This window comes from Zingiber officinale, chromosome 4B (genome assembly GCF_018446385.1).
Source record: "Zingiber officinale cultivar Zhangliang chromosome 4B, Zo_v1.1, whole genome shotgun sequence".
NCBI lineage: Eukaryota > Viridiplantae > Streptophyta > Magnoliopsida > Zingiberales > Zingiberaceae > Zingiber > Zingiber officinale.
In genome coordinates, this window is record NC_055993.1 from 550,304 (window position 1) to 571,921 (window position 21,618).

Here is a 21,618-nt window from a genome sequence, read left to right on the forward strand (position 1 = left end):
ATAGGAATATGAGCAATAAGTTTGCTTTGTTTTCTCAGACGAAGACTACCATCTTTTAGTTGCATATTAAAACCTTTCTCAAGCAATTGTCCAAGACTAATAATATTTGTTTTCATGTCGGGCACATAATAAACATCAGTGATGTATGTGTGAGATTCATCTTTAAGTTTGATAAGAATCTTACCGACGCCTCTTACTTGGATTTTGGACGCGTCTCCAAATGAAACTTGTTCATTCACCATTTCATCCAACTCAACAAACATATCTTTACGTCAGCAAATATGATTGCTTGCCCCGGAGTCTAAATACCACAAATTCTTGTTTGTGGAATCTCCATCCTTTCTTGCTAGCAAAACTACATCATTGTCATTGTCTTCTTTTGACGCGTAATTAGCATTCCCTTGCACATTGTTAGAGCGGCATTCTGTTGCATAATGACCAAATTTGTTGCAAGTATAACATCTTACATTTCTTTTGTCATACCTTTGGTCTCTATCTTGATTGTTGTCTTTACTTCTTCCTCGGCCTCGAGCAAAGCCCCTGCCACGGCCTCTACCTCGGCCACGTCCACGGTAGTTACCACGGCCACGTCCACGGTAGTTACCACGGCCACTACCATTTTCTTGCGAACCTTCGGTCTTTGACTCTTCTTTCTGGTCAATAATGGTGAGCTTGGTTTGTAGAGCCTGCTCCATTGGCTCTCTCCTTCTTCTTTGCATTCTTGCTTCATGAGCTTGTAGAGAGTTTAATAATTCTTGCACCTTCATTTCTTTCACATCTTTTGATTCTTCTATAGCCGCAACTACATAGTCGTACCTTGGTTCCAACGAGCGTAGAATTTTTTCTACGACGCGACTATCTTCAATGTTATCGTCATTTCTTCTCAATTGGTTGACAATAACCAATACCCTTGTAAAGTAGTCTGATACATTTTCCGACTCTTTCATCTCCAACGATTCAAATTCCCCTCTCAGGATTTGAAAGCGAATACTTTTTGCTCTTTCATCACCTTTGTATGCTACTTGTAGGATCTCCCATGCCTTTTTGGAAGTTGTAGCTTCGGCTACTTTCTCAAAAGTAGCTTCATCAGGAGCTTTATAAATAAAGAAAAGAGCTTTTTTATCTTTCCTCTTTTGTTCCGTCATTGTCGTCTTTTCTGCCTCCGTTTGGTCGACTCCTTCTTGAGGCACTTTATAGTCTCTTTCAACAATATCCCACAAGCCTTCGCTCTCCAGTAAGGCACTCATTTGGATACTCCAATTGCCATACTTCAAATCAACAAGACGAGGGATAGGAAGCATCGACATGGCTCTGATACCACTTTGTTGAAAAAAAAAGAATTGTTGGAGAAGAAATAAAAGGATTATAGAAAGAAAAATATGGAAGAGGTGAAGAATCTCTACATGGAGAGGAGGAGAATAAAACAATACACACAACTTACTTCATTCATTGAAAAGAGGTACATATTTATAGGCTTATTGGATAAGCACTAATAATCAAGATTTTTTTTTTTAATTCTATCTCTACGAAACTCTTATCCTATCATGACAACTCAACAATCCTATCACAAAGTTTGGTCAAACTTGCCACCTCATCCTTCACAAATTTTATCAACATCAAAATAAAGTTTAATCTCCAACAGGTTTCACTGTAAGCCAATTGGATCCCGCTCGGATTGGTTGTCCCCGTTCGATCGTGTAGTTCAAAGCTACTAGCATGTCGCCTTCTCTACTTCTCGACCGTCAGTGGTGACCTTTATTCGACCGGACATGTCGCTCGATCGATGAGGACTGGCTTGTCGCAAATTGCCGCTTAGCTTACTCTAGTCGCCGCAATCGAAGGATGGTCGTTCGGCATCCTTGCCCGACCGACCGAGGCCTCCCAATCGTCTGGTCCGATATGCTGACCGAAGCGTTTAACTATTTTTTACCTTGACCTTTATGTTAACAAACTTTTTTTTTCCCTTTGACCCTCCTTCGATCCTTCTTTATTACCGTATCAAAATTGATTAGGTGAAAATTTGTAGCATGTCAGCCACATCCATTTCTCTTTGGGTATTAAATTAAACCAAATTTCTATTTGGTGTTGGTTGGAGATATAAGTGGCAAGATTGTACCTGATTTTGGCTTGTGGCTATGGCTGTGGTTGTGGTACCTTAGTATTAGCAAGTGCACTTTTGGATAGAGTAAGCATCACTTGTCATATTTTTTTTTCTTTCATCTCCCTATGGTTGATAGGTAAGATATTGATTCTGATAACCTTTATTAATTGCATTATTTTGACATAAGAGGCAAATATGGTGGGTATATAGAATTTATTATGTATACAATATAATACGAATCAAAATTTAAAAAAATCATGACAATAAGATTGGATGCATGTCCAAGGAAAGCACGGCAGGTATTAGGACAGCACCTTAATAAGTCAAATAGCTCGAGTTAAAACGTTTAAAAAATAAAACACTGACTTTTCATATTTGAGATTTGCACCTTCTGTAGGAGCTAAGAGCATGATACAAACATCAGGAAACATTTTATTCAAGTCGATGGATCTTATCTGTTTGTCAAATCAGCAAATTTTGATTTATGGTTTTTACACATAAACAGTTGCTTCACATAGTGCCAGATGGCATATAAATTGTTGCATGATATGATATTTGCATTACTAAGGTGGGATTCAGTGAGTTCTTTATATGTTTGTCATGATAAGCACACTTCTAGAATTTGTTTATTTATTCATGTTACTTGTGGCGAATCCTGGAGCTAATAATTATCTATGTTACATGAGCTTGATCATGTAGGTGTGTGATTCATCTGTCAATGTATACAAAGGTTACAATTTGCAAAAAAAATAGAAGAATGTCTCGCATCTCAAGAACTTAAAAATCCTTTATACTCTCTCAAGGCAATAGATTTGAAAGAATATTTATTTGTCGCTTGGAGCAAATATCTTATTATGCTTTTTTGGTGGAGAAAATTGGTTATTGAAAGTTATATAAATTTTAGACATGGAAGAAAGTATTCTGTCAGTGGTATAGTATAAAGTTAAATATTATGTGTTATGAATGTTTTGAAATGAAATATGAATATGACTTGTTGATTTGGTAATCGGATAAATATTATGTGTTATAAATATAAATTAGATTTGTAAAGTGAAATATGAATATTGCTAATTGATTTAATTGGAGCATTAGGTTTAGAAATCTAAACTTATAACATGATATAGAATCATTTTTTAAATTGGTAATTAATATTAGCCATGGTTTTTAACCGCTCCTATAACTAGTGTATTCGGTTTTGAACTGCTTCTAAAAGTCATCCTTTTGAATTTCAAATCATTGCATAGTAATTTATAAGGCTGATTAAAACTGCTTCTAAAAGCATCCTTTTGAACGCGTTACTAACAGCTCCTAAAAGTCATCCTTCAATTTAGTCCATAGTAATTTATAGAAGCGGTCATGACCACTTTCAAAAGTGTCTATTCAAATTGATTATTAAGAACTTCTATAAGTGTCCATCAGAAGGTGCAATAGTTATAGTAGCGGTTGAAAAATCATTGCTATAGGTCTTTAAAACTGATTCTATAGTTTTGCTTAGTAACTCCCATGATATATATTTAGTTTGACCTTAGAAGAAGTTTTTGGTAGCCAATTAATGATGACTTCTTTCTATGTAAATAGCCACACTTATGAACTTACTAATTTACTTTTCTAGTTCTAACTTTTATATATAATCACTTTGTACAAAGATAATAAATTCAAATTTCATTTTATGGGAAAAATGCATGATTTTTGTGTCTTTAAGGAAGACGTTTTTTCCTCCAATTTTGGGTAGAAGTTATGTCACTAAAAACTAAAGGGGCATCTCGATTCCTCTCTTCATAAGAAGAGAAACATCCTTTAAAAGTGAAAGTTCAATGCAACTTGTAGAAGGATAAGGTGTGGCACATGCATGACAAAATTAATGTGCTTTTGAACCTAGACAGGTTGGTCATGGTCTCCAGCATGAATAACATCACTTTGGCAGTGGTGGTTTCAATCTAGCAAGTGGAGATGCATGTGGACGCCAATGGCAATGAGGAAGACGATGATGAAGGCTAAATAAATGATGTCGTGGACAACAATGGAGACGCTGCTAGTGCAGAAGTTTCCGAACTCGACCACCTATCTGCTCCCCAGGATCTAGAACGACAATCCTGACAACAGTAGCACAAACAACACTCCGCCAATACCAACCTCAATTGATATATCTAAACTTCAGTATGATATATCAAAATTTTAATATACCGAAATATTGATTTTCGATATGGTATAAGTTTTACATAGTTACACTCAAATTTTGATATTAATGCAATATGCGGAATACCAAATTATTATATTGTATGCCAATATATGTCATGCCGAACTATCAAATTCCAATATCAAGAGGTGGTGTATTATATTGATACATATTAGAAGGTCCAACTCTCAGTTTTTCCTGGCGAGTGATATGATTTCTTTTTTAGATTTGTTTTGTGTTTCGTTTGCCATTAAAAAAAGGCAAACTAGGGTGTTTGATTTCATCCGCACGAAATTTAGTTCATATGAATGGAAATTTATTCTCTAGAATACCTCACAAACAGTGAACAGTTTCGGTAAATTTCAAGTACCTATACTTGCAAATTCTTTCGTGTTTTGAATAAAGCCTGTTACTTAGACATTTAATATGAATTTATATATTAATTTTAAATTTATATAAGATAGGAATTAAATTATTTACTACAATACAACTACAACTATATTATATATGCATTTAATTTATATAATAACTACTATTATATTTGAACATGGTAGAATATCAAATGTGAAAGATGATAAATTATAAAAATTACATCAGGATGTCTTCATAGTATAATAATTTACTCAAATTATTATATTAATGAATTCAAATTTAACATGACCCAATGTGATTCACAAATGCTTATATATAATTCTGGTATTTACATAAAGTATGACACATTTATCAAATGAAAAATTGGAAGACAACTTTGACACAAATATGAAGGAATAAATAGAATGTTCAACCAATTATAAATCACATTTTTTTAAAAAAATAATAATAATATATATTTTGTAGTGATACTAAATCATCCAAATTGATTGTTACATAATACATCAACTGACAACTCTAAAATTATCATAAATTTAATTTGTTAGCTATACTATGAACTATTTTTCTTTTTTGATTCGCTGTTTTTCTTAATTCATTGTTTTTTAATAGATTTGTTTGAAAGAAAGAAGAAGACTTTTTTTTTACAATTTTTTATATTAATATTTATTTTTTTGAGTCCTGTCTTTTTTTTTTAAGTTTGATCCCTATAAATTCATGGGTAAAATTGATAATATCAATATCATTTACATGTATTTATTAAAAATATAATTTTTTAGAATTAATAATTCATTAAAATAATTTCATTTCTGTATGTTAAAATTATATGAAATTTTTTTGGTTACTATACCGATCTTAAACGTAAAATATGAATAAGATATTGTTGAATTTAATAATTATAAACCAGCTTAATAGAATAATTATAATTAACTTTAATAATATGTTTTTTAAAAAATAATAAGTATCATCTTATAAAATTTACCGACTGAAAGGAAAAAGGAGAATATAACAATCTGACTGCTAATATATAGATAGAAGAAGTAGAAGATATAAGACACTTTCAGTGGGGCGGTAGTCGGTTGAGTCTAGTCGGTGGAGATGTGGAGGTAGATACAATGATGAGGGCGAAATAGATGGAGATATCGCTTGTGCATAAGTTTTCGAACTCAACCTCCCTAGGATCTGGAACAACAGCCTTGACGATAATAGCACGAATAACACCATTGCTACTAGCACCGATATATCCTCAGTCTGTCATCGCTGCTCCGAGGTGAGAAAAGAGTAGGATCATCGTGGACAACGAAGGCGATAATGAAGGCAATAATAAGGGCAAAATAGATGATGTCAGGGCATCTCGGAACTTTTCGATCTCAAAAACTCGTCTGATCTCGTGATATGGCACAATAGCCCCACCCACAACAACACAAATAACAACACACTATGAGAAAAGATAGGATTATCGGTGAATTTTTCACGTTCAAATTAAGTTTAGGTGGAGCTGATGACGTTAGACGTTCTAACTTCTTTCCCCTCCTAACTGCTGGCTGTCATGTTTTTTTGACTTATGACCGTCACGCCCTCATGACTTTTGATTGTCCTTGACTACCACATCCCGTTGACTCCTGACTATCTGATCTTATCGAACTGTATCTTTTTGCACCATATCACCTATTATGATTAGAGCTGGTACTCAGTAGAGTCTTTTTCAAACTTTCTAAGGTTTTGATTTGAAATGTAAATCCTATTATAATTAGTATTGATTGGTATAGTATATTGATAACATCATATGTACTAAAAAAATTTGATATACAAAAGAATCATATTGATATTATATTGAAATTTTGCCAAATTTTGATATAAATATGATATACTTAATACCAAACTATTAAATTATATATTAATATGTTAAAATTTTTAAAATAATTCGATATATTCTCATACCATATGTGTAATATATTAAACATTTTGATATTTTTCTCGCAAAACGATCAAAGCTGGAGGATGCATGTGTTGTCCGCAATGTTATTAAACTGCTTTTCTCAATTAGGTCTCCATGTATTATTGTATATTGAAATATAATTATGAATTACATTTTCTTAAAAAAAAACAAATTTACTCAAAATATAGATAATCAATAATACATTATCATCTTAAATGTACTCTTTATCAATATATAATACACTGTCCTCTTAAAGAAAAATTAATAAATTTATTCAAACAAGAATATTAATAATATATAAACTGAGATTATAATCCATTCAAAGTTTAACAATAAAAAATATATGTTAAAAAGAACATAATTTATAGTATCATATCATATGAATGCTCTACCAATTTAAACTATTAACTTACCCGTAAATAATCGATTAAATGGGAACTAATTAGATTGATTTCAAAAAATATTATTTAATATCGATTAAATCGGAACGTGGTGTTTGGATGTCAAGCCTGGTGCTCAGGCGTCCAGCCTTGCTGTCAATCAAGAAACAAGACCGGCCTGTCAAGAAACAAGCAATGCAAAATAATTTTTAAAGACGATGGCGTGCAAAAAAATTTTCTTTCCTTTGTCGGATCAGAATTGTTGGTTGCTATTCAGAATATCGTACTAATTCCTTTGTATAAAAATTTTATACAAGTCTCGAATCTTTCTTAACAGCCTATTATATTCTTTAAAAATTAAATTTAGAATCGTAAACAGAACTTAACATTATTGATTTCAAATTCAACTTATCTGTTCTTAGAGGTTTTGACTTGGATCGTAAACTATGCTTAATTAACATTATTGATCCAAATCCACTCATGTTACAAAGTTGATTAAATATTTATTTCAAAGATCGACTTCCAGGTTAAACATGGCGAGGCACTAGGCCTTCTTGGATATGGGATCATCTACCACTTCCTAGACAAAGTCTTTCAACGAATTTCAATATTTAATCTCCTTATAGTAACCCTAGGTTTAACCATTCAGAATCGGCCCTGGGCCAAGGCTATCAGGGCCCCTGCCCAGGGCCCAAAAATTCCAAGGGCCCCATGATATATATATATATATATATATGTTTTTTTTTAAATCATATTTTCCTCTTTTCCTCGCCAAAACCGTCTCTCGCCCTAGCTCTCTCGACTCTTGCCCTCGGCCCCTCGCGATTCTCCTCGCCGAACCTCCCTCGCCGCGCCCTGCCCTTGTCGACGACGACAAGCCCTGTCTTCAAGTAGGGCTGAGCATTCGGTCAAAACCGAACCGACTAAACCAAATAGAACGAAAACCGAATAAACGGATTTTTTTTCAAGCAACCAAACCGACCGAATTCTCTACAAAAACCGAATCGACCGAACTGATAAAAGATCGGTTAATTCAGTTTTTGACCGAATTAATCAATTTTTAAAACTTTACTTGATTTTAATTAAAAAAAGAAGAGATTTTATTTTATTTATTATATTTTTAAATAAAAATAAATTAATAAATACTTTTATTCAGTTTAATCGATTTATTTGGTTTAACCGAATTACACAACTTAAAACCGAACCTGAACCGAATTCACCGAAAACCGAACCGAATTTAAAAAAAAAACGAAAACCGAATTAACGGAACCGAATTCCTAAATTCGGTCGGTTCGGTTCGGTTAATTCGATTTTACCGAATTTTTGCTCACCCCTATCTTCAAGGTGCCCTCCCTCGGCTACGGTGAGACGAGCCCTCTCTAACTCTCTCCCCACCCTCTCGTGAACTAGGTTTTCTTTCTGGCTCTCTCTTGCGACGGATAACTTAATTCTTTTCCTTTTATGTAGTTTCCTTATTTCCTAATACTAGAGCTTCCTTGATTTTTTTGCAATCTGGAATATCATTTTGGAGGAAATGAAGATTATTTGATCTCTGTATAAATTGATCTTACTAGAATAGATTAAAAGAGTTGAAATCAATTTAGTAGAATAGATTAATCATATTCTAACTAGCTTTGCTCTTACATTCTGCCCAAATTGATCTTCCTTTCTTTTTAGAGAAACATAGACACGGATCAGGTGAAGACTGCCATTAAAGCAAAGCAAGACCAGCAAATTGATAAAGTATATATAATTTCTTCTAAATTTATTTTTCTGGTAGATCCTTTGTTTATCATCTTGTTGAGCTTAATTATATTTTTCATAAACGGTTCTTACTTGCAAACTAGAAGTTATCTAAATCTTTTGATGTTGATGAATGTCATTTCACAGTAGGCCTGTTCACTAGTTAGTATTAATATAAATACCATGGTTATTCTGAAATCTTTTTTATTTTTATTTTCTGTTTCAATCAAGTTTTTACATGTACTTTAATAAACGCCTTTCAGTTGTAAAGGATTTGATTACATGGACTTCGAATGCAAAAAAAAAAACATCCTATACAGTTAATTGATGCATATTAAACTATTCTTACCAAGTACTTGTGTAGGAATTAAATTTGTAGATGTAATTTGAACCCTTAAATTTGTATCAAATATAAGATGAATTTCTAATTTAAACTAGTGTATTCAAAAACATTGCAACTTCTTAGGTTATATATAGCAAACAGTCACTTCATATCAAAGAACTTCAATATTTTTATAATCTTGAGCCCCCTTTGATACGGTAAAAATTGACGTACTGCAGAAATACACTGGAACCTCCGTTGAATTGCTTTTTTAGTAAATCATCAAAATCATCAGTACAAGAACTGAATTCAAATGTCTTGAATAACATATATGACGTGCCATTATTTATAGTAACTCCAACTGATGCAAGTATTGCTTCTTTGAAAGATTATTCAATTCATAACATTTTAGTTTAAAATCATTTTACATTTTAGTTTAAAATCTTTTTGTTTGGCGGACAAGCAAGGGGAGCTTAACAGATGCAGAATGACTCCAATATTAGTTCTTATCATCATACAAAGTGGTATGCCATTACCTTTTGTTCTAGTGTACATTATCGACTTCGAGGCTCTACAATAGACGCTTCACATGTAAATATTGAGTTATTGGTTCTAATGCAGGGCATTTATGGTGATCCTTTTTGCCTTAGTATTTGAAATGAGATAGTTACACAGGGAGCAGACTGCCATATATTGTTCAGTGCAACGTTTTCGATTCATAGATTTTAGCTTGATTTGATGATTCAATTTATATTGACAATTTAGTTACTCAAGTATCAATGAAGATTCATATATTTAGTTTGATTTGATGATGCTTTATGTTCTTCATTTATCCTTTTGATGTGAATTTGTATATTTTTCTTGGGTGTTCTTGATTTTCAGTTGTTTTATTTAAATATAAACTACTTATATTTAGATAGAGTATCTAATGGTAGATCATATATGCTTTTCATAAGATTTCCCTTCTTAGATAAAGATTTTTTTTTAAAAAAATAGAATTTGAAAGTTAAGTAAATAAATAAATCTGTAACATTATTTTTTTATATATTTTAAAATTTATTGAATGTGAATAGTGTCAAAAATATATTTTATTTTATTTTATTTTATTTTAGGATATGTTTCCTTATCTTATTTTTGGAAATAAAATTTTATAAATTAAAATAATAATTACTAAATAAGGACTATCTAATTAACAATGCTGCTCCTTTATATTTCACCTTAATTGAGTGCTCTATGCATTTGATGATTCAGAAGTAATACCCCTAAGATAAAATTAGGGCATAATTTATAATTTCGCCCAGGGCCTTTAAACAACCAGGACCGGCTCTGTAACCATTAAGAACAATCGAATCACAAGATCGAAAAACAAAAGAAACACAAAATTGAAACATAAATTCGATTGCCTAGAATCGTTAGCCTCTTGTGTTTGGTAATTCAAAATTCGTACAAAGAAAATTAGTATGATGCGCAACAAGACAATTAGTTATACCTTTCTTTGTTAACAAAAATCTCTTGATCTTCTATTGTATTTCTCTCATTCTCTTGGATGTCGTGTGGGCGACGATCTACCAAGAAGAAATTCACCAAAGCCTTCCTTGCTTCCAAGTTCCGGCCACCACCACAATGTTCCAAGGGATGCTAGAAAACAATGTCTCCTTTCTCTACTTCTTCACCTCCAAGCAACTGGCCACCAAGAGCACCACAAGAGATGATGCCGCCGGCCACAAAGAAGAAGAGAAAGAGAAGAGGAAGGGCCAGCCACCAAGCTAAGGATGGAAGAGAGGAACAATAGAATAGGTTGTGTGTCTCATGAAGGCACCCCCTCCCTCTCTTTTATAATCCTTGGTGAATCCAAAAAAGGAAAGTTTTATAACAAAAATAAAACTTCCTTTTATTCCTCTCTATGGTCGGTCACACCATGTTTAAACAAATAAGAAAAGATTTTAAACAAAAATTAAAATATCTCTTTTAAAAATTCCTTTTGTGATTAGCTATAAAATGAATGTTTTATAAATTAAAATCTCTCTCTTTTAAATCTTTTTATGGATATTTATAAAATATAAGATTTAAAAATAATATATCTACAAATAAGAAAAGATATCTAATCTCTCTTTTAATCCTTTGTAGAAAATCTATAAAAGAAAAGATCTTAAAATTAAAAACTCTCTTTTAAAACCACGTGGATAGAAACATAAAAGAAAAGATTTTATCAAAATTTTATTTTTAATAAAATCTCTCTTCCCTTTCGCACTTGCTGACCCCTTGCTTGGGCACCAAGCAAGGCTTGGCCGGCCCTAGCCTTAGCTCCAAGCTTAGCTTGGCCGACCCCTTGCTTGGGCTCCAAGCAAGGATAGGGGTCGGCCCCTAACATGGGCTAAGAGGCTAGACTTTGAGTGGATATAAGACTTTATATAAGAGGCTACAATAGAGACCGAGAGAAAGAATTGATTTTGGTCTCCCGATGAGCTTGAGTTTCCCGTGCTCGCCCCGAACACCCAACTCAAGTTCATCAATAATAACTCATACCACTAAAGAGCTACTATTGAATTACCGCACCAATCCCAAATTACATTATGGGCTCCTTTTTATTATGAGTGTGTTAATCTCTCTGTGTTTAAGATATCGAATGTCCACTAATTAAATGAGTTACTGACATCTCACTTAATTAATATCTAGCTCCAAGAGTATTATCACTCAACCTTATTGTCATGTCGGACTAAGTCCACCTGCAGGGTTTACATGATAATGCTTATGAGCTCTTCTTGGAAACATTATCAACCTAGATCACTAGGACACAGTTTCCTTTTATAATTAACAACACACACTATAAATAATATTATTTTCCAACTTATCGGGTCTATTGATTTATCGAACTAAATCTCACCCACTGATAAATTAAAGAAATAAATACTAAATATATGTGCTTGTTATTATATCTGGATTAAGAGCACACACTTCCATAATAACAGAAGTCTTGTTCTTTTATGCAGTCAGTATAAAAAGAAACTACCTCAAATGGTTCTGCTGAATACACTCAGAGTGTACTAGTGTAATTTATTAATCAAGATAAAATAATACCTAATTACACTACAACCACTCCAATGGTTTGTCCCATTCCATCTTGGTTATGAGCAACTGTTTATAATCTATAAGGAACTGATAACATGAACTTCTGTGTGTTTCTTCACACCATGTTATCTATAATATAAATTAAATGGACAACTACACTTAGCATAAATATAGACATTTGGTAAATATGATTCTTATATATTTTATAATAAATATTTTAAAAAAATTAAACTTTTAGTATACATTCTAACAAGAATACCCTTTTCAACCGCTTTACAATTTCCAATCTTAATTAACAACAGAATGATATTGGGAACATTCATTCTTGGCTTGCAAACAAATTAAAGATATTCACCGTTATAGCCTATGACAGGATTAGATTGCCTGCGTTATCCCGTCCAAACGATGCTGCAACAAACTTTAAGAATTCGCCTATTCGACTCGCGTTGCTAAATAGAAAAAGTTTGTCACAGTATCAGCTAAGTTCATGAACAAAAGATAAGCAAATTCGAACCACTGACATTCGTCACAGGATAAGCCACTGCCTTTTAGGTCTCTCCGACTAATTTTACTATAAAGGTCAACCATAGACAATAACCTCTCAGCTTATAACTTTTATCAAAGAACAACTTTTTCTCAAAATCTTTTGGAATATCATTCTTAGGATTCTTGTGGTTTCGGAGAATCCAACTATAGGAAAACCAAGAATGGAGAAGCTATAGGAGAACCAAGAGGGGAGAGAGCTCTCCTCCTTTTTTTTGTTGGACTCTTTAATTTTAAGCATGTTGATTTTAAGAATGAGTGATTATTCTTCTCTGATCTTTACTGTCTAATAAGGAAGTGGACAACTAATGTGTTCCATTTATTGAACAGGTTTATAGTCGGTGCGTGACCCTTGGATGTTGAAGGTGTCCTTGAGATGATCTCGTAGTTCTTACTAGGTAGAGACGACGAGTCAGCCAATGAATTTTCTTCTTCTGACACATTTATCTTAAAGGGTTAAAAGGAGATAGCACATCAAGTTATTCACAAGGGTCAACTTTATTCTCTTTCCCAGAGATGAGGGAACCCTATAGGGAGTTGCCGACTCCAACTATTATCCATTATGATCCATATTAGATCTGATCAACTATCCATCCTCCTTCTATCTTCTTGAGAGTCCATCTTTTTATCTCAAATCTCTCAGGGGCATATTTTGATCATCTTTCCCGTGACCTAAAAAGTGGTGTGTATTTGAATACAATGTTTTCGGAAGCGGGCGTCAATCAAAGTGCGACGTTGTGTTCTTGGGCCGGGTCTGTTTAAGAGCTAAACTCAATTAGGCATGAAAATACAACTTTTGGGGATGGAATTGAAGAGTGTGCTCAATAATAATGTTTTTTTTTTAAAGTAGAAAGTGATATTCCGATTCAGAATCAAGTTTTAACTGGATCCGGCTTGGGTTTGTAATCCGGTCAATTTGACAATTATCCATTGACGACTTGAACCATAATCAGACCGGCATCCTACTAGGTCGGTTAAGGTTCATAGGTCCATTAACCCATCGAAAAGGCAGTTCAAACTGCCGGTTTGATGGATTTGTTTTTTAAAATATTTTTATATATGTTAAAAATTAAAGAAATTTATTGATATTAACTCAAACATGGATCTTCCAAATAAGCATTATTAATATTTTGTATTTATTATTTAATTATTTAATAAATAATTAATTAATAGTTTTATTTTATTATATTATTATTATGAAAAATTAGAAGAAAAAAAATAAAAGAGGTATTTATTAATTTGTTAATTAATTTATAATCTGTTTGTCATGTATTAATAAATTCTAAACGGTTTTATGAATTTATAATTTTTTTTAATATAATAATTTTGAACCCTATAAACCGCACTTAAAGAAAAATAGAAAATTATCAACCACCTTCGTCAGCCTTCTATGGAAAACATAAATTTTGTTAATGACTGAAAATTTAATTTCAATAAGAAAAAAAAATTCTTGTAAAATAGGATAAGATTGAATAGACCTTTTCCCCAAATCTTATATTGGAAAAAATTTACTATTTTAAATAAATAAATAAATAATAATAATAATAATAATAATAATAATAATAGAAGAAGAAGAAACCTCATTTGAGGGTGGCCACGAGAATGACAAGCTAGCAAGAAACAAGCCAGAAAAGTCTAGTCGCCCATGCCTAATTGTCTTTGATGATTTAAGAAGAGTTAGAGTCTTATCTGATTTGATATTATATTTATATATTTGCTGCTAAAGTTGTTGAAGAATCTTCGAGAGATATTTAGAAATTAATCAAATTTAAATTATATTATATTAAATTTAATTTATCTTTTGAGATGATTTGAATAAATAATTTTTTATTATCACAATGATGGTAAAGTAGATTGAGACCGAGCGGGTAGATCAGCACAGCAGGAAGATTGTGTGGGCAGGTCAACCTAGCAGGTAGAACAGTTGATCGGGTCGAGCAACCGAGTGGCAATGTGGTCGAGTCGCAGATCAGACCAAGTCGTCGACCGAACAGATAGGTCGACCGGATAGTACGGTTGAGCAGGCTGAAAGGCTGAATGTTCGACCGGGCAGAGAAATCAAGCGGGTAGTGTGGCTGAGTTGCCAAGCAAATAGAGCAGCCAAGTGGTTTGGTCGGGCGAGTGTGCGGCCGGACGAGCAAAGCAGCTAAGTGGCCGGTCGAGCAGAGTAGCAGAGTGATAGAATGAGTGAATGAGTGGCCGAGTGAGTGAGCATGCGACCGGCTGGGCAGAGAGGTCGAGTGGGTGAATGGATTGAGGACTGCGATGGTCACAGTTTTCTTGAAACAGATTCGCCTCACCTCCGGTTATGCTTCGAGATTTACTCGAGTCATATGTTTCTAGGATACAAGGGTTAATTGTGATTCTCATCAAGCACTGGTGGTCACGGCGAATTGAATGATACCCTTCTATTATCACGAACACTCCGCCGATCAAGAGTTGCATGATAGAGGAGGAGGAGGCATCGTTGGCGGAAAACTTTTCATTTTCTATGTATATTTTGCTCAAGACCATGGTCTCCCTTTATATAGGAGCATCATCCCTTACTAGCATTAAATGGCGAATAATAATCATTCATTACTATCCGAAAGGTTACAAAAAGAATACACGTGGTAAATTTTGTCTCAATTAGTCCAACATTCAGTGCACGCAGGTCGTGCTCGCACACAAGTCAATATGGTTCAGTGCAATCTGAGTCCTGGATTTGCACCTCCTACTCACCGACACATAAGAGAGACTCTCCCTATGCATTTGTTCACATCATCAATGCATGTGAATTAATATAAACCAACTAATATACCTTGAAACTCTCAATGTGAGACTAAAGTCCTATTCACAATGGAGAACTTCTTTCCTCTACCACCTCTTTTCATTCACATATATCTAACAAAAGGAAGATTTAATAAAAAAAATATTGAATTAGGTGATACGGGACCCATAGTGATTGGTTCAGTCCCATAGAAATTTTTTATTGGTCAACAGAATAAATTGAAAAACGCTAGCAGTGAACGGTCTAGAAGTTTAACATCCTAATTGTATGTCCCATTTAGAGAAAAAAATCTGTCGTAATTAGGGATCGAATCATTACACATAATAATAATAATAATAATAATAATAATATAGCAGGTAAATTAAACAATATTTAGTGTATTTCTAAGCATCCATGCCATTAGAGAAAAAGATATGGAAATACGCTAGTATCAACTATTGGAAATTAAAATTATAATAACTCTCAAAAACATAATTCAATGCTGAAATCATAATCCTTTTTATAAATCAATAGTATCATAAAATAGAACCCCTAAAAAACTTTTAGACTATAATAGCAACTTTTTTGAATAATAAAAGAAAATTCTTACACTATAATAATTTTTTAAACTTCTATCTATAAAATATGATAGGATAGTTGATCCTATTCGGAATTTAAGTCAGATGAAGATCGGATGAGTTATTGTCGATATTGACGGAGGGGCGACTGGGACACCGTTCTCGTATGCGCCTATAAGAATGGACCCCCACGTGACGCTGACAAATGATGATGACTGAGCCGGTGGTACCTGATCTCTGCGCACACTCGGACAAGCACACGGGATGTTAGAGGTCAGAAACCAGGGAAAAAGTTCCCGGAGCAGGCCCTCCGACGCTCAAGTCAGATATTTTTTTTCTCTAGAAGAACAGTGTACGAAAGAGAAAGAAAAGTAGAAGACAGGTGCGAATGTGTAAGAGAACGTACCTATGCAAAGAAGAGGACTTTCCTTTTTATATGACAGTGCATACGTCTAGAGGTTGACTAATATCAGAGAATGTCGGATGTCAAGACCTATCAGGTGATGAAGGACACGTGACATCCTCCTATGGACTGAAGGAAGATTTCATTCGCAGATGACCGTCGACGGTTGGAATATTCCCTGACACTCAGAAGTTATCCTTTGACAGACGATTACTATTCCCTGACCTTGTTGTCGTATAACATCTTTTGTCCCGACCTTCTGTCCCGATCAGGTATGAATAGGGTAGCTTAGGATGATCTGTCGGGTATAATACCTGGCCTAAACCTTGAGGGGCCGGGAGCTATGGTGAGATTGTCCAAGAGTCGATCAGGAGTTGGCTGATCGGGAGTTAACTTGCTGAGAGAACTAGGGATGGACATAACCAAGCTGTGAGAACTCGATCAGTCAAATTCGGATCAGATATTACCCCGACTGCCTCTCATGTCTTAGACCTAGGTGTCTCAGATCTAGGATCTCGGTCTGTGAGAGCCCGACCGGGAATCAAGTTGCTAACGTCATCATACGGTCCTTCTTCTTTCTTTCCTAACTGTTACTGTCACGTCTTCTTGACTTTTGACTGACACATCCCTTTGACTACTGACTGTCACGTCCCCTTGACTTATGACTATTATGTCCCATTGACTTTTGACTATCACATCTCCTTGACTTCTGACTATCCGACTTTATTAGACCCCATCATTATGCACCGTTTCACTAGCCTTTATTTTCCCAAACAAGATTTGATTTCTCTAATACCACCGTTAGAAGTTCAAACGAAAGAGGTGTGTTTGGGCATGTAAAATGGTGGAACACAACTCATTTAATATTTTTTTATAAATAATTTTACTTTTTGAATTTAATTTTTGAAGAGGAATCTTGACTAATGATAAAGTTGAGTTTAGTGCATTAATAGAAGATCTGAAGATAAGACAGGGATGATACACTAGTCAATTTCATCTTTCACGCTAATATGGCATCCATAAAGAAAATCCTTTGTCTCTTGTGAAAAGCACTCAAAGGAAAGGCAATGGAATGGAATGGAATGGAAGGCTGGAAAGGATTCACTTCCACGTATTGTTTCTCTTGCTTTCTACTCCCATTCAATCTTTATGACAAATCCATAAAAAAACAAAAAAAGAAAATTTATCCCACTGCAGCCCTAAAACAACGACAATGACTAATCGAGACAAGCACATAGCATACATTGCATAAACAAAACAAAAGATGAAATAACCGATTAAATGAAGAAGTAAAAAAAAAAAAATCAATCCAGTGCACGTCTCATTAATCCGGGATCTCAGTAAAAGATAAGATTATATTAGGTCTATTATATAGGTTGTTTTGGCAATTCAAATTTGTGATTTCAAAGTCATTATGATTTTATAATTGTCTTGAGATTAAGGTAGCGTTTGGTTAAATAATGAGAATGACTATAAATATGAATTTGATAGTAAGTTGTAATGGAAATATGAATGAAAATGAAACTCACCTAGTTATATGAATTTGATTGATTCTCATAAATCTAGAAATCATTTCTAAATTGTCATTTCCAAACCCACAATCCAAACACTACCTTTTAATATCATTCCATTTCTTTATTTTTAAATTCATCAACCAAACACCCTTAATATATCTTACTGATATTTAGTTGGATAAAAATTTAATTATTATATATCGTTCTCTCAACTAATAAATAAATAAATATGACAGGATATATGTTTACATTGACAGATCATCGGCCGTCCTCGACTCACAAGAGAATATTCACTGAGACCAACAAAACCACGAGCACAAGAAACATAAAACATTAATAGTAATAGTAAAATATAAAAGCTTGGAGAAGGTAGAGTTGCATTAACAGGGATTGTGGGGTTCTGCCCGAGTAGTCCAGGAGGCCACTCAATCCAAGGGCGGAGCCACCGGTTGGCTTACCGGATTTTATCTAGGCCCAATGATACTAATGATTTATAAAAACGGTCGCGATAATCGTCACACATTCTATCATTTTAATTTTAATATCATTTTAATATCATTTCAAAAAATGATCGCAGCACGATATATATATATATATATAAAAGGTATTATACAGCAACCACTGAATGGATATTGTGTAGGACTGTAAACAAGTCGAGCCGAGCCGAGCCGAGTTTTGATGTGTTCAAGCTTATTTGATAAAGTAATCAAGCCGAGCCGAGCCGAGCCGATCTTAAAATGAACCAAACTTTTGAAATGAGTGTTCAAGCTTGACTTGATTTATTTTTTATGAGCTTGAGTTTGTTTGAAGCTTGGCTTGAGTTTGGTTCATTTAGATATTATCAAGCTTTCAATTATTCAAGCTTGGCTTGAGCTTGGTTCAAGCTTAGTTCATGTAGATGTTATCAAACTCTCAATTCAAGCTTGTTTGATTGTTTGAAATTTTTAGTTGTTTGATTGGTTATTTAGTTTGATAATTTAAATTTATTTATTTTATTTTATTATTTATTTAACATATTGAAAATAGTTTTATTAATAAATATGGTTCGTGAACATTGATCATGAACGTTATTCACGAACATTATTCACAAACGTTAACGAGTTGAACACATATGTGTTCAAGCTTGTTTGTTTAGCTTAACGAGCTGTTCAAGCTTATTTGTTTAATTAACCTTATGTATATTGAACGAATATAAACAAGCACTTACCAAGCCGAACACCAAGCTTGTTCACGAACACTTGGTTCATTTACAACCCTAATACTGTGGGCAATGATCCCACACGGTAAAGCTGATTATATTTTATTTTTTTAATCCCTCATCTCTCTTCCTTCGTTCGAAATTATTTTTATTTTTCTCTTCCTCCGTGAGTCCCGTTCCGGTGTTTCCCTAAAGGAAATACTAAAGCACCGTCACCACTCGCGCCTCTCTTCCCTATCCGGCTCTCCCTACCGCCGTCGCCCATCTGCCACTCCCTCACTATTGAAACATTCCGCCTATTCCCTCTCTCACTGTCGAAACATTCCGATAGTTCCAAGCGTTTAGGTCGTTCCAGTCATTCCGTTCCGGCCATTATAACGCCGGAGAACGACATCCCAAAGCAATCTACGTTATATATCGGAACTTTGGAATACCGTGGGGTATTCCCATGCCAGAACGATCATTCCACGTCCGTTCCGACCATTTTACAGTCCGTTCCAATGAATCATGATGACGATGAGAAAAAACTACGGTTACTCTTGAGAGAGATCCTATCGATAATTTTATTTATTCATTTTGATTTTTAAATTTATTTAATAGGTAAATAAAACTTTTATCGATAAATAGATTGATTTAATTCTTCAATATTATTTATGAATATTAATAAATATATTTCTTTAATTAATTTAATAAATTATTTAATTTTTTGTTTTAATTGATTGGGTATGTATATTAAACGAATATAAATAGTTTTTTTATTAAATTGGGAGCCACTTCGCAGTCACACTGCTGGCAGGGAATTTCTAATGGACAAACAAATTAAAGGGGAAACAAACAGTATCCAATATCAAATCACTTGGGTTGTCGCTTCTGTTTCTTAGATTCTGAGGGGAGGTGAAAGCTCCTCGTGTTTCCAGGTTTCTCCCTTTGATATTAACCTCCGCTTCCGATGCTTCTGGACCTCCTTGTCAACCCTTCTTTGGTTCTTTTTTTTTTTTGTCAAGCTCTCATTTTGATGCTTCCCACCGCTTCCTCCAGCTTGTTTTTGCTCGATCGAGCATCAAAGTTACGATTTTGCGTCTCTTTGCCGCTAATTTAATTCGGATCCTCTACAGGAGCTAGGGTTCTAAAAGTAAGCTCTTTCTGCTGGTCTTTGATCTTCCTCTGTTTCGGATTGGTGCTCCGGGAATCGGACCTTCAGGTTCTAACTGTTTCTGGAGATTGATACAACGAGCATGGATGATGGAGAGGAGGATCTCTCGGACCGCTATCTGTTGCAGAATCCAGAGATGGCTCAGAGCTTCGATGACTTGTTGAAGAACTCGAGAACATGCACCCACACGCACACCTGCAACCCCCCTGGCCCCGCGGCCGCCGCCCACACCCACACCTGCTACCACACCCACACCCAAGTGTTCGCCGCCGGCGTGGAGGAGAGAATTGGGGAAGACGAGATCAAGAAGCCGCGGAAACCCCTCGGAAACCGGGAAGCCGTGCGGAAGTACCGCGAGAAGAAGAAGGCCCATGCTGCCTTCCTGGAGGAAGAGATCAAGAAGCTGCAGACCATGAACCAGCAGCTGCTCAGGCGGCTTCAGGGTCAGGCCGCGCTCGAGGCGGAGGTGCTCAGGCTGAGAAGCCTCTTGCTGGATCTCAGAGGAAAGCTAGACGCTGAATTGGGAGGCTTCCCAATTCAGAAGCAATGCAACCTCCCGGGTTTGCAGTATGACAGCAACGGCCATTGCTATGTCGGAAACTCTGAGATGACTGATTGGGAGGCGAGTTGCGTGCCGTCGAACATCGATTGCCATTCGAACCAAGATGAAGGAATTGCTAGCAAGAAGAATTCAATAGATGTTATTGGGAGTTTAGTCTCATCAACTTCCCAAACAGGGTGAATTCCGGATATGCATAAAAGGTTAGAAGAACTTTCATTGTGATTGTGTTTCAGAGTCATATTTTTGGACTCACCGGCGACGGAGCCTAATCATCATCAACATCTTGTGGCACAAGATCAGGAAGAGATGGCAAGGTTGCTGCAAGAATAATGCTACATTTTGTGTGTATAAGGCCTGTGAATTTTTGTGCATGTATACAATAAGAAATCTTTTCTCTTTTCTCTTTTCTGACAGAGTTTCATATTATACATCTGAAGTTCTCTGCGATGAACTGGAACAGTGCTGAATTGCCCTCTGTTTCATATGTATCTTCCTTCTATCTTTGATTTGGAAAGTATAGATTTGGATCTTGATGAGCGATCGTTTATTTTATCCCAACTGTGGACTTGCAATGAGATTAATTTATTTATGTATTTCAGTGGATTATGTGATCATCACGTTACTTGTTCTCAAACTGTACAAAAGCCGGAAGTATTTGACTTTGATTTTCTTTTATTCAGCCGTGCAAGTTTTGAATAAAATACAAAGGTTAGAAGTCAAGACAAATCACACTAACACCAAGAACATTAGCGACGCATAAGACAATTTAAAATTTGTTAGGCCAAGCTGAAGAGTTCAAAAACGATGATTCAAGACTTG

At 34.7% G+C, this 21,618-nt stretch overlaps 2 protein-coding genes across 2 annotated transcripts; one reads left to right on the top strand and one right to left on the bottom strand.

The window, feature by feature from the left end:
• Nucleotides 1–272: 272 nt before the first annotated feature.
• LOC121977225 (RNA-binding protein 26-like) lies at nt 273–1,307 on the bottom strand. The gene has a single exon (XM_042529819.1). The coding sequence runs from the start codon at nt 1,305–1,307 to the stop codon at nt 273–275; it is 1,035 nt and encodes a 344-aa protein (XP_042385753.1).
• An 18,568-nt stretch (nt 1,308–19,875) lies between these two features.
• On the top strand, nt 19,876–21,204 carry LOC121974308 (basic leucine zipper 23-like). The gene is made up of 2 exons (XM_042525301.1): nt 19,876–20,001; nt 20,200–21,204. Exon 2 carries the CDS (start codon nt 20,320–20,322, stop codon nt 20,977–20,979), a length of 660 nt encoding a protein of 219 aa, XP_042381235.1. The 5' UTR covers nt 19,876–20,001; nt 20,200–20,319; the 3' UTR covers nt 20,980–21,204.
• The last annotated feature ends 414 nt before the right edge of the window (nt 21,205–21,618 follow it).

Excerpts from the sequence above, each read along its gene's own strand:
- LOC121977225 (XM_042529819.1), bottom strand. The coding sequence starts at position 1,307 with ATGTCGATGCTTCCTATCCCTCGTCTTGTTGATTTGAAGTATGGCAAT.
- LOC121974308 (XM_042525301.1), top strand. The coding sequence starts at position 20,320 with ATGGATGATGGAGAGGAGGATCTCTCGGACCGCTATCTGTTGCAGAAT.